The following is a 14,865-nucleotide window of genomic DNA, read 5'->3' as shown; positions in this document are numbered from 1 at the left end:
AAATCCTACAGTCTAAGCATGACTGTGTGTAATTTTCATCTAAATTCTTCTAAGCAGCTGGCCACTCAGTATCTTGAGTATCCTTAGTTTAGATATATGAAATGAAAAGAAGTTTAACTAGGCACATTTACAGGGACTGAGAGATTTCTACATAGTAATTAAAAGGAACTATAAAAGGATGAATATTACATTAATTTTTAAATGTTACATTTTGAGACTTCCCAGTTTATTTTCTTATTTATCAAAAGCCTAGAAAGAGACAAAACCACTCAATTTTAAGGATCAAATAGAAGTAATTTATATCTTGAATCTTTTCCATATCTGTTATTTCCTTTTAGACATGAAATTAATATATTTAGGATTAGCATTGCTTCCATTCACAGTGGCACTTACTATGGTGCCAGCCTGTTGATGATGCTAAGAGAATATTAATACTTTTCTGGAAACTCTTTGAGTAGGAGACTAATAAGGACAAGAAACTCATTGGCAAAGATAGGGAAATGAATTCTTGGAAATGTCACCAAAGCTTCAAATGCAACTGCCTACACGGAAGTACATTAACTCCATAAGTAAGGAACACATTTGTACTTAAGTTCTAGGCTATATATTTCCTCAGGATTAAAGGAAGAAGAAAATGTTTGTCAAGCACCTTGGCTTTCCATCCTGATGCTCAATATTTTCAGCTTTGCATGAAAGTAGATTATCAGTTCTACTTTTCCCCCCTAGGTAAAACTTTGCAAATATTGCCATTAATTACCACTATATGTCATGCAAAGATGGTAGTGTTTCCATAAATGGAGAAAATAAATTCAGGTTTCAAAAATTTATACCTGGAACATGGGCTTCTAATGGAATGCTGCTTTTACCTACACAGTTTTTCATTATTCTGACAAAAATCAAGGATGATAATGGTCTCCATGGCACCAAGTTTGGATACTAATATAAGCATTTTGATGAAGATGGAGCCCAATGGGGAAATACATAAAATGTGACAGTAAACGAAAAAGTATGATGGAGAAACAGCCCTTGATATTAAACTACACTGGACACCAAATTTTGATAATGAAGGCCATATTGCCTGGAATGGGCTTAGTTCCTGCATGTTAAAAAGTAACCCAGGGGGATCAGGGCAGGGGGAGGGTATAGGGGTATTGGGATAGCATTTGGAATGTAAATGAAGAAAATATCTAATAAAAATATAAATGTAGAGAACTGAAAAAAAAAAGTAACCCAGGGAAACAGGGCAGCAAGGTCCTGGAATGATCTGCTGTTTTCATATTGACATCAGCCGGAAGTCCTTGCTTACATCTCTTGGCTCTCTGCTGGTTTAGTCCCTGAACGTGAACAACTCTCATTCCATGACCAGCTGGAGCACTCTGGTTATTTATAAGGCACTTTAGTCTGAGAATCTGCTCTGGAGATCACTACATATGTGGGGGAAAGTAAAGTAGGCCTTGCTCCTAGGGAAATAATGTCTTCCCTTCTCACTCAAATTTGCCTGTTCTGCTAATTCATCAAATCCTTAAGGACATGGTAGATTCAGCCATTTCATTAAAACTGCCATATATTAAAGTAATTCATTATTAAGTCAGTAGCCAAATAAGCATTTGTTTACTTTCTATCAGGCTCCAGCTTCACTAAGACAGGCAAATAGCTCCATCATATATATTTATAATATGACATAAATATATATGTGATATTATAAATATAATAATATATTTAATAAAATATATTATTATATATTTTAAAATAATAATATAAAATATATATTAATATATATTTAATAGTAAAAATATAATAATATATAATAAAATAATATAATATAAATATATAACAATAAAATACATAAAATAATATATACATATCATATGTACTATATATGCATCATATATACAATGCATATATATGTATATTTGTGTATATGTTTGTATGTGCATGTGTGTGTTTGTGTGTATTTCAGAAATCAGTATAATGCACAGTTGTAACAATATTACTAGAAAGTTTGACTTTACAGAATTATTTTATGCTCATTTAAATTTGTGAATTTTGAATAATTTGCTTTAATTTGGCGAACCAACCATCTTGTCATTGTCAATCTGAATGACTTAAATATTAGAAATTAAAAGCAGCATTTGCATAGTCATGAGTGTACCTGTGTGTGTCCCTAGTGCTCAGAGACGGAACTTACTGACCCTGTACATACATATTCTCATTTTCTTGGCTTATGAAATAACTACAAATGTAAGGATGCATAATTGCCATAAATAAAAGGCTAGAATATTAAGCTGACATGTGAAAAAAAAAAGGTAGAGAGGTGAGAACTGTTATTAATTTTAGTGAGAAAAGAGTTGCTAAGGATAACATGAGGACAAAAGGTACAGAAAAATTACAATGTTCGTATTGAAAATGGCATAATGAGGAGCTAAAAGATGATGCAACATCAGGTTTCTGCGCAATAGAAAGGACAGGTCAAAGATTAACATTCCCAGAAGGTGAGATTTTTAAACTCATTTGTAAAATTTGAGTTTCTTATTTAAAACAGAGAAAGGGAATGTGAACAACCACCTCCTAGGAATAAAGCAAGGGGCCTGGAGAGGTGTGATGGTTTGTATATCCTTGGACCAGGGAATGGCACCATCTGAAGGTGTGGCCTTATTGGAATAGGTGTGACCTGGTTAGAATGGGTGTGTCACTGTGGGTGTGGGTATAAGATCCTCACCCTAGTTGCCTGGGAGTCAGTCTTCCACTAGCAGCCTTTGGATGAAGACATAGAACTCTCAGTTCCTCCTGTGCCATGCCTGCCTGGATACTGCCATGCACCCACCTTGACGATAATGGACTGAACCTCTGAACCTGTAAGCCAGCCCCAATTAAATGTTGTTTTTTATAAGACTTGCCTTGGTCATGGTGTCTGTTCACAGCAGTAAAACCCTAACTAAGACAAGAGGTGACTCAGCAATGAAGTGTGTCCTGCTCATGCAAAGGGCCTAACTGGACTGCCAGCACCCATGTCAGCCGGCTCACAACCGCTTGTAACTTCAGCTCCATCAGGACACCATATCTCTGCGCTCTCTAGAAATAAGATTTATATGCACATACTTGACTGCTTCACATACATACACATAAATAAAAATTTAAAAATCCCATCTTAAAAGAGTAAAAATAAGGAACAATTTATTTATTTAAAGTTTGCAAAAGATGAAAGGATTGAAAATTGTGAAATAATATTACTATTTTATTTGTCAATTAGTTAATGACTAAAAATATGGTTATGTGAGTTTAGTCTGCATATGAGAAAGTCAGAGAGAAGTGACTTTCCTGATGCTTTCAATAAACAATAAAACATTTTCAATGGACAGTTTGCACATTATTATGATAAGTCAAAGTATATTACAAAAAATCTATTTTTAATAAAAGAAAAATAAATAACAAACTGGTAAAAAATATTTTGATCTATTCAAGTCATTCTAAGAATTCATTCTAAAAGGATTAATCACATAAATGGCAAAGTTGTGCAAAAGCAATGAATTTTAAAACGGCAGTCAAATGTTGTCCTTTAGTCCACAGGGCATTGCCAAAAAGATTCTGGTGCATACCAATGTGTATCACTTGCAGAATGGCAAAACGATGTATTGTTTAAGTTGATTTTTATTTAAAAATAAGAAAACAAACAGCTAGAAGGGACTATAAAACAACAGTGACTATTTTTGACAATGCACCGTCATATTATTTTTACTATTTTTTACCCTATTTCTGCTGTCTGCATATTCAAATTTTCTTACAAGGGATATGTATTAATTATGCAACAGAGGAAGATCATAAAATGCTTTGCAAATGTATTTAACTACAATTATTATGATTGAAACGGACATGAAATCATTTTTCATTTTCTCTTCATGCAGTTCCTGATTTCTAGACTGATGTACAGAAATGCATATGTGTCCTAAGAATGGTTCTTTCTTAACTACCATGTAAAAAAAAAAGATAGAACTGAAATAACTGCAAACTATTATGGTGTTCTCTGTAATTTCTAACACATCATATGCACCGAACAGTAACTTCCAAATATTTAGACTTATTAGTGACAGGGTGTATGGCCTTGGATAGATCAGTGCTTTTTGGCAATTCATGTTTGTGCACATTTGAAACTGTGACTAAAGACATATAACATATCCTTATGGGCTCTTTAGAGAACTGGGTGAAATTGGTTCCGAAAAGATTTTCTAAGCTAGTGAAGAGTTGGCTAGGTGGGAGGGATCATTCCCTGACTTTTCCAACCTTGTACATTTCTTATCCATTATGCATTCCTTGTGTTTGTAGAGATGTCGTAAGTCTGATGTTTTCAAAGTAAATGCATCTCCAATCCTCAAACAACTCCACTCTGATATTTACTAGCTGAGGATGGACTTACATGTTGAAGAGCCATCAAGTGTTCTACTTTCTTGATACCTGCTGATCCAGCTTTGAAGCTGAGACCTCAGGATGGAGTAAGACAAAGTGAAATAAAAGGCTGATTTCTATTAAAATGCGTTCGCTTTTATACTTCTAAAGACGCTTAGGACAACGTTTGGCAAACACAATAGTGACTCTTCACATGGCATAATGGAAGTAAACACTCAAGGAGATAGGAACTTGATACTTTTACTCAGCATGCTCTAAACCATTATCTCCTGTTTTCTCTGGAAAATAGTCTCTGCCGAGAAATTCGGTAACTCAGTAGGCTATTAATAGGCTATGGAATGTGATTATTCCTTTTGGATTACTTCAATGTGTAATTACTTCTAGAAGCCAGCAGAAAGAAACTCTATTAAATGATAATTATAGGACTGTATTTGCTTTGAGGTTTTGTAATAGCACTAAACATGGGAGTTTTCATTAACTGTTTGCCATAGTTAATAAAGCAATTTTTCTTAAAAAGTAGCAATTCTCTGCAAAAGTATAGCTCGACAGTGGGATTAGTCTCCTAAAAGAGAGGGTAGGAGAGAGGGACTGCCAGGGTGGCTGGCTCATTGGTGGCAATATAATCTCTATGAAATTATAGATGGCATCCACAAAGTACTGTGGCCAAAGAAAACAATCATAAGCATCCAGAGAACAATATGCCATAGTACAGAGTTCACAGAGGTTAATGGAGACAAAATACGATTTCACATTTCAAAAATAAATGAATAAATAAATGAGGCTGTGCAAGTGATGAGGATAACACCACTGGCACACGGAATAAAGCCCAGAACAGCCTGCTGCTTTCAGGAGGCATACTGTAAATGCAGATCTTGCTGGGATTAGAGCAAGGAATTAGACTTCCCATGTAATTTGGGGATTATATCAAGATAGAGATAAAAATATGAGCACAAATATTTGAGAAAGGGGATCTTAGAAGCAACAGGGACATAACAAGCCTGTGCAATTCTCCCACAGTTTCCTGGACAACTGATCACGCTGCCTCACTGCTGACAACAGTAAGTCAGAACTGATGTTACCACTGTAGTGCAAAAAACAAAGCCAGGTGCTAATACAACATAGTATTGGAAACTGGTTTAGAAAGAAGGGAACTGTTAGCAACAAAAGCGGGCATTCTCTAGTGCTAAAATATAGACATGGAGATACTTCAGAAAGCCATATCAAATCTCTATGCGTACCTTTCTCCACTTAGCTAAGTACACATTTATTCTCATCTACACTCCAGTTCCTCTGTACTCAAAAAACACCATAGAAAAATGAGTTCTTTGTTACTCTCTGGCCAATGAAACTTAAGTGTTCCTAGCTGAGAATTCTTGTCTACCCTAGTATATTTTGCAAAACCAAAATACCTCTTTCCCTCCTTCTCTGTGTCTCTGTGTCTCTGTCTCTGTCTCTGTCTCTGTCTCTATCTCTCTCTCTCTCTTGATACCTCCATGCCTCCTTCCTTCCCTCCCTCTCTCCCTCTCCCCTTACCTCCCTTGCTCCCATCTCTTATACTGTGGATTGAGTATTTGAATTTATGGCTCTTGCATACCATGGGAACACCCTAAAAGGCAGCTCCATACCAAAGCCCTTTCAGTTAAATTTATTTTGGGACCAGGTTCTTACTAAGTTGTGTAAGTTTGCCTTGAACCCATTCTCTATTTCATCAAATCTTCAAATTTGCACTCTTCTTGCCTGGAACTTCAGAGTAGGGGTGGGAAGTGGGTGATGGATTATAGGCCTGTCTCTTAGGTCTCGGGCCAATTATTTCTTAAAAGAACTTACTCCTGCACATAAAGCCAAGAGTGTGAAAAAGAACTAGGTTAAGGACAAAAATGAAGAATGCAAAATAATGATGCTATTTTGAAATGATAAGAGTCATTTTTAAAGTGAACGCAGGGCTTACTGTAAGGAACCTTTAAACCACATGTCTGCAGATGATATGCCTTGCTTTGTCTGAGAAAGCAATGTATTGAGAGAGAAAAGCCCCTAGGGTATTTCTTCTAAGTGACTCATATTGATAAATCTTTAAATTATGAGACCGATAATTAAAGGCTCTAGTCACTTTGCAAAATATTAAAATATGTCAGATCACTTTGCCTCCAGATCCAAGTAGCATAAAGAATATAGCTCCATTACAATATCAGCACATGAAGAAGCTAAAACAGTAACATCAAACAAGTTGCCTTAAAACTCAGCTCTACATTCTATTTTGATGGTCAACTTTAGGCCAATTATTTAAAAGTTTTGTGCTTCATTTTCTTCATCTGTAAAATGGGAATGACCTGCCTGTGGTACAATGAAAACTGAGTGAACAGACGAGGGGAGGAATCTCAACACAGTGCTTGCATCACGGTGACTGGCATTCTGGTACTGAAGGCAGTATAACAGTGTTGGCTTGTATCTGTGGTCATTACATTAGTTTGCAATCTTTGCTCTGAGTCTGTTCTCAGTCATGACGAAGGCAACAGCCCTACAATGTTTATAAGGAAAACATGGAGCTACTCGAACACCTATATCAAGAAGACTTCCCTCTGTTTCCCACCCTAGATGATGGCATTGGTTGTGTCAATTTCATAAACTGAGATTAACATGGCTTTACATACACAATCTCCACTGAGAAGAAATGGTCAGAGCATAGCAGACTGGTCTGCAAGTCAAAACAATCACTTATTCTTTGTTCCTGGGCTCCTCTACTAAGTTTGTCCCAGGACTATGCCAAGATTGTATATGTCTATACAATCAAACCATCTCCTTCACCTTCTAGCAAGCTGTAAGTCTGTATCCTCCTTGGCAGATAGAACGAAAATCAAGAACTGCATTGAATACTGTCCTGTTGTTGTTTGCAATGGACGTTGTTTCACTTAAACCTTTTCCAGAAATACCAATGTCAGCCCTTCTTGATTTGGAGTTCTGTTCCCAGCCACAATGCATTGCAACTACGTTTTGAGGGGAAGGCCTGTATGTGAAAGATTATTCTGCCTTACAAAGTTGAACTAATCTCTTTTAATGCTTTACTTGGTATCAATATTCATAAAGCCATGCTTACCCAGAAGGGTTTATCAATCTTTTTTAAAAAATTAGATAAATGGAGTTGTTTGCATATTGACCCTGTAAGCTTCCCCACTTGGTTTTCCTGCTGCTTCATGAATATCAAAGCTAATGTGAAAAAAAATGAGGAAAATAAAATTAGATTCACTTATTCATATGTATCAAATGAGTCCATGTGTCAAAACGGAAGTAGCATTATTATTCCTTGTTTATTCTTCGACAGGAAAGAATTATTAGATTAGTGAAAATATTTGTGCTGTGGAATATACAAAGCATTTGTTTTCCACCTCTACATCTATGAATTCATAGGAGCTGTGGTACAAACCTCTGTAGTCTCTGACTGTGAAGTTTGGGTTATGCATGATTTCAGGGGGTAGGCTGAAGATAAATCTTGGTCCATTGGCTGTGTCGTCCTGGTCATCTGCACTAACTGTAACTATTGGCTGAAAGAGAAAGGTTGCCCATAAATAAAGAATGATGATATTAGAATATCATTCATCCAGAATGTCTTAGCAGACTTAACTTTTAACATCTCATAAAAACAGGACTAACACATGAAATTTCATGGACAGAAGGAGGTAACATGACTTGAATATTAAAATAAACAAGCTCTATTTTAAATTCATTGCTTATGGTTAGGATAGGAGAAGCCAGCTTTACCTGGTTGGAGAGTGCCTTGGGGTGATCGCTCTCACAGATAAAACCTTCATAAGGGGCAGCAAACTTAGGAGCATTGTCATTGACATCCAGGACCCTGATGGCCACTGGGACTTTGGTTTCCTGATGTCTGTTGTCTGTAAAAAGTGAATTCAGACAGTAAACAAATAACAAAAGTAAGAATATGTAATAGTCCATGCTGATTCTCAGAGTGAATAAGCTTCAATCCCCTATATGGGAGGTCTGAGAAAGGCATCATTATGGCTTGACTAGGAAATGTCCAGGCACACTTAAATCTTTAGGGGTTGGTTTCTAGTTTGTGGGCTTTGGAAAGTGATTAGATCCAGGGGCCTCTAGTATAAATAAGGACCTATTGAAAGCTTCATAATACTGTGGTATTGTTTGGAAAATAATGAAAAGTAGGAAGTAGAGCCAAGTTAGAGAAAGGAAGCCACTGTGCTTTCTGTCTTCCAGGATATGAACATCTTTGATTTGTAGCACGTTGCCTACCAAGATGCTTGGCTTCCTTACAGGCCCACAAGGATAGAGCAAGTTTGACCATGGGTTGAGACTTGTAATTTGTGGATACAACTAAATCCCGGTTCTTTTTAAGTTATTCTCCTGGGTACTTCTTACAGAGCTTGATTAAGAAAAACATAAACAAAATCAAAAATCAAAACAAAACAACCACCACCACAACAAACCGAAACAGAACAAAAGCAAAAAGCAAAACAAACAAACACCTAACATATGAATTGTTGACCCAAAAGCTATCTCAGATCAGAAGTGTGTGAAATTGGGTGGAAGGATTGAGGGAATAAATGCCACTCAGAAACCAGAAGATATTAAACCAGTTTCCTACTTTGGCTGAGAATAATTACAAAGTTTGCTAATGAACCTGGTCCTGCTAGTAGGAAATTTATTATCATGATCCTTAAAGTTGACTCTTGGGAGCATCATTAAACCACCTGTTCATTTGTAGCACATCTAAATTATTAGACTCTAGTATAGATCTTTTGAATAAGAAACTCTCACGATGAGTCCAAGAACCTTTGGTATAATAGGAGAGCCATGAGATGGTTCGAGAGAGATTGACATATGATCATGTTTAAGAGTTATCAGTTAATCACTATTCAAAACGCCACAAGTCTTGCTTACAAGGCTGTTGTTTGAGGTTTAACATGGTGGCCATATGTTGTAAGTTGCTGGAGGCTGTAAAGCATCTCTGATAGCTATCCTTGGTTTTTCAAGTTGACTACATCTGGAATTAACTAAAACCCAAATAACTGGGTACAGCTGTGGGGGATTTTTTTTCTTAATTAGATCATTAGAAATGAGTAAAACAAACTTTTAATCTGGATCTTTAAAATGGAAAGATAATCTTTCATCCAGATGTTTTGAGGTAAGAAGATCTACCTTTAATGTAGACCATACCTTCTGCTGGTGACCTAAATAAAGGATATGGAAGATGGAAGCAAAGTTCTTTCTCTTTGCATGCTTGCTATCACCATCACTAGCAAGTCCATTCCTTTACTGGCATAGAACCTACTTCTTCATGATTTTAGTGTATAATGGAGACCAGTTGAGACATGCAGCCTCATGGACCATACAACTACTGGATTATTAAACCTTCCATTCATAAACAGTTATTGTTGGATTAGCTGGACCACAGCCTGTAAATCATTCTCTAGATCCATTCATATGTATAATGAGAGATTAAATCTGTAAATTTTGATACTCCAGTGAATCCTAGCTAATGTGCCATCCTTCTGAGTATGTATGCAAAGCTTCAAAACAAAATGAAAAAGATTTCTACTTGACTAATTATTGTTCTAGATACATAAATAAAATTAAAATTTAAAGAACAAAAAGGGGGAAAGCCCAGGAACTTACCATAAAACCAAAAATTACTGTTCTAAAAATAAATATATAACATATAACAACAAAATGACTCCTAATGTCATTCCGCTATACTCATAGATCAGAGCCTTGCTCAACCATCATCAGAGACACTCCCTCCTGCAGCAGATGAGAACAGATACAGAGGTCCAAAGCCAGCTATTATACATAGATTGAGAGACCCTGGAACACTCATCCCTGCAAGGGATGTCTGCATCAAATCAGGGTTCAGGGAACCCTGCAAGAGAAGAGGCAGGAGCAGTTTAAGAGCTAGAGGAGTGGATCACAAACAAACAAACACACACACACACACACCAAGCAAACAAATAAGCAAGCAAACTAACTAACTAACTAACTAAGGCCCTCTAAATTAACATGATCAAGATTCATAGGGATTCACAAAGACAGGCAGCATGCACAGGGCCTGCACTAGCTCCTCTACATATACATGGCTTTAAGATTAGTGTTTTGGGGGGATTTCTGAGTGTGTGAATGAGTATGCATGTGATTCTTGTGGCTTCTCATGAGCTCTATTTCTGTTGGTTTATTTTGTCCAATTCAGATGTGTTAGTTTTGTTTTACATTACTACATATATTATATTATACTATATTATATTATATTATATTATATTATATTATATTATATTATATTATATTTTTATCTCTTAGAAGCCTATTCATTTTCTAATGAGAGACAAAACAGGAGTGGATCCCAATGGAACTGCGAGGAGTAGATGGAGGGAGAAAATGAAATGAGGATATATTATTGAAGAAAAAAATCTATTTTCATTAAAAGGAGGAAAAATTCTAAAACATAACAATCGCAATTCTCAGCAATTTCATTTTATAGACAAGAGATAGAAGAATTAATATTTAGTGAAGTCAAATCAAAGCCCTAAGGAGAATACTTACGAATTTCTGCTGCGAAGACAGAGATGTTGAGCCAGGCAGTTTCTTCCCTATCTAGAGGTTTTGTAGTTTTAATAAAACCATCTTCTGGATTAATCGTGAAAAACCTGTCGAGGTCAGTATGACGATCAATTGAATACCTAAGCAGAATGCAAATGAGGCAATTAAACCAAAACATTCAGAGCAGCTTAATATTTGAATATTTTCCCTATGTTATATTTAAAGCAACTTCTTTTTCAACTGATCTCATGAGTTAAGTTTTCTTTTTAATCAAATTTACTTTTCAAACTTTACACATGAATCTTTTATAGAAATCATTTTGGTATGTTGGCCTTCTTTATGCAATACAATGAATGAAAACACTGCTTTGCATATTTGATTGAGAAGTATAATAATGTGTTGCATATTTCTCCATATTTACTATAATCACCCACCATCTGAATATTTATGAAATTGCATTTGGGAAGTGAGTTTGCCTCACACCCAAGCTACTCAGAAAGTCACAAATGTATCAAACCTTTGCCAAGATTTGGATATGAAATATTAAATAGGTTCAAGTTTATCTAAATTCATCATTAGAGATCATTTATAGCTCTAAACATCATGACTCTCTACACTAAAAGAATAGTGCTAGTTATATTTTACATGGCTTTTGTTTGGTTTGATTTGGTTTTTGCTTTAGTTTATTTAGCTATAGATAATTATATAGGTAATTTCATCCTGAATTCCAAGATGCAAAACAAGGTCCAGCCAGTTATTTATAGGTTATCCTCTCCATACCTTACTGAGTGTGTTGTGCTTCACAATGAAGTACAAAGGTCGTATCAAATCTTACTTGCTTGGAAGTTTGTCTTTTTCAGAACAAGACAGAATTGTTTTCACAATATTATGGAAGTGTACATATGGTCAAGTGGAAGATGAGGAAAGAGACTTTGAGGTGAAGCCCAACAACATAGCCAGACTTGGGACATTCTAGCATCTTAAATTTAATGGGTCTGGTAAGCTTGAAAGATCCTACCAATTAATTTTATCACCAACACCAAAGTGAAGAACAAAGATAAATCACACTTATACAAATAGCATGCTGGACTTCAAAAGAGGATAGTTTCCCAAGGTTAGATGTTTTGGCTATGTTTTCCTAAAATGTATAGAATGTGCCTATTTTAAGGCACTAGTGATGCTTAAAAATAAAAGAAAGCAGAGGAAGTAAGGATTCTGAATATCAAAGATCTTACTCTCTCCTAAATGTATGCACGATGAGATTTACAAATGGTATATGTCTGCTTGCCGTGGCACCAATGTTCCTCTTATCTCAGATCAGTCACATCCTTTCCAGGAAAGACAGTCACTCAGCTGGCAGTATTTTAAGTATTCAAAACATGAAGTCATTCATGGTACACTTTGAACTAAAACTCCTTAAGAGAAATACGGTTCCTCTTTTCCCAGGGATGAACTTCAAGTTGGTATGGCATTTCCTCAAAGCCAGGAGAACCTCTGTAGCTGAGTCTGCAGCAGATATCTCTATATACTACAGAAGATGTGCTTCCTGCCATAAGGCAGCTTTCTATTTAAGTAACACGAAGACACATGGGCAATGAGGAAGATGCTAGGGCAAGATATTACTCTACAGATCCCTGGATCTGGATCTTGGAAAATCTTAAAGCCAGTCATTTTGCCTTGCACATAGTCAGAATTATATAATTTTTTTTAAAAAGTCACTGAAAATGCTGAATTTCAGCATATTTATGTTTAAACTAGCACAACAAGTTACCTAACTTTATATGCATGCAAGAAGAAAATGAGACATCCTCATGCCTCACTGACATTAAGCAATGCAACCCAAGGGAGCAGTTATTTTTTGCTGTTGCTCCTGCTGCTGTTATATTGGGGAGAAAATAGGAAAGCTCTTGGGTGCCGGAGGTAACCTCCATGCCATAGCCAATGAGAAAACATGGAAGACCTATAAGCAAAGGAGTGAAATCAGAAGAAATGAATGATTACTCAGGTAATCATTCTGCTCATCTTTTCCTCTGAGAAAAAGAGAACAGAGGAAATGTAAGAGTTAGATGTAGTTTTTAAAGAAATATCAACTGAAATGCCAGAGTAATTGAAACCTATGTGTTGAATAGAGTTAACAGTAGGAGTCAATCAAGGTTTACATATCTGGGATGTTTAGCAGAGTTTTGGAAACATTCTTGCCTGAGTGTCTGAGAGGGAGCTATGAGGAAACACAAAATTAAGTTAATTTACCAAAAGAAAAAAATTGAGGGTAAAATTCAACTAGGCATAGGTTGCAATGTTAAGAAAACAAGGACTCAACCCTGTGCTAGGCAGGGATGCAGTTAGGGATTGAGTGTGATGGTGCTGGTGCTGGTTATGGTAGTGGTGCTGACAATGGCTATACACTTGTGCTTCCAATGCATGTGTGTTAATGTGGATACTTGTATATATGTGTGAACTAGAGGCGAAAGAAAACCTCGGCTATTGATATTCAAGAACTGTATACCATGTTTTGGGGGCAAGGGTCTGTCACTACCTTAGAGTTCTTTCCAAGTAAGCAAGGCTCATAGTCAGAATACCCAGAAGATAAGAACTATAAGCCTGGTCCACTATACCCAGCATTTTTTTATGGGTTCTTGGTCCTGTGGAGGCATGATGCCCCCAGAGAAGGGGTATGCTAAGGGGATGAGGTGGGAGTGGATGGCTGAGTCAGGAAGCACCTTCTTAGAGGCAAATGGGAAGTTATAGGAAGGGGGTTCATGGAGGGGGGACAAAGAAGGGGGACAATATTTGGCATATAAATATATAAAATAATTTTTTTGAATAAGAAAGCCAGGTGAGCCAAAGACCTACAATAGAAGAAAAAACAACTGGCAAATCAATTAATTTATTAACTAATTAACTAAATAATCCTTAATAATATTTTACTATAATCATATATCAGTGTCTAGCCCTAGCCGGATCTTTATCATCAGTGAGATGTCAGATGGGTAGAGATGCAGAGACCTACATCAAACATCAGGCAGATTCCTCACAGTGGCAGTGTGTAGTGGGTGTGTCCCTGAATCTTTTGCTTATTCTTGAGATACATTTCCTCTAATGGATTGCCTTGTCCAGGCTTGATATAAAGGTTTGTGCCTAGTTATTGCATCGTGTTATACCATGTCTGTTGATTTCCTTGGGAGACCTATTTTTTTAAAAGGGGTATGGAAGAGTAGTGGATCTGGGAGAAAGGGTAGGTGTGGGCAGGGGTGCAGGGATGAGTGGACAGAGGGGAGACATTGTGTATGAAAAATAAGCAAAAAATAAGACAAAGTAAATATGAGATCAGAGATCGCTCTTTTGTTTTTCTATAGCACTGAAACCTGAACTCAGTGTTGGTGCTTGCTTGCCAAGTTCTTTATCTCAGATAGATAGATAGCATAGATAGCTGTATGCCTATCCCTGCCCACAAATATCATTATAAAGAATGATGAAGCCTGTGAAGAAGAAACAAATACGGATAAAAATGAACCACATATACTATCATAAATGCAGAATTAGAATCAGGAGAAAAGTCATTCCAGAGGAGAGAGTATCAAGTACCAACTCAATTCAATCATAGAATGAGAGAAAAATCCTATAGGTGAGTAGACTTAGACAGAGTTTGAAATCAAAATATTGAGCCTTAGAGAAACCTCTTGTGCTGGAAAAGTGATCAAGGACTAAACAAGGCACCAGGTAGGAAGCAGGAACAAGTGAATGCCAAGGAAACTAAGGACAGAGATTGTTTCAGTAACAAAATAAAATGCTAACCAAAAGTGTGTCAAATCCTATAAAATCTTGGAAAAGACATCTACAAATTTGCAAGAGGCTCCGAGTTTTGGTGAAATGATTGGAGGTGGCATAGTCGTTAAAGTACCTTTT

At 36.4% G+C, this 14,865-nt stretch overlaps 1 protein-coding gene across 3 annotated transcripts in view; it reads right to left on the bottom strand.

Annotated features, from left to right (window-relative positions):
* The window catches only part of Cdh11 (cadherin 11), a 158,161-nt gene that overhangs the window by 8,324 nt on the left and 134,972 nt on the right, over nucleotides 1–14,865 (bottom strand). For all 3 annotated transcript variants that reach the window (XM_029480445.2, XM_085843673.1, XM_085843674.1), the window contains 3 exons: nucleotides 10,963–11,099; nucleotides 8,155–8,288; nucleotides 7,820–7,937 (listed from right to left, as the gene is read on the bottom strand). In XM_029480445.2, coding sequence (XP_029336305.2) covers nucleotides 7,820–7,937; nucleotides 8,155–8,288; nucleotides 10,963–11,099 — 389 coding nt within the window. The remainder of the gene's footprint in view (nucleotides 1–7,819; nucleotides 7,938–8,154; nucleotides 8,289–10,962; nucleotides 11,100–14,865) is intronic.

The sequence above is a fragment of the Mus caroli genome, unplaced genomic scaffold (assembly GCF_978045245.1).
Source record: "Mus caroli unplaced genomic scaffold, Mus_caroli_1 scaffold_10, whole genome shotgun sequence".
Lineage (NCBI taxonomy): Eukaryota > Metazoa > Chordata > Mammalia > Rodentia > Muridae > Mus > Mus caroli.
This window is presented reverse-complemented; position numbering and strand designations above follow the sequence as displayed.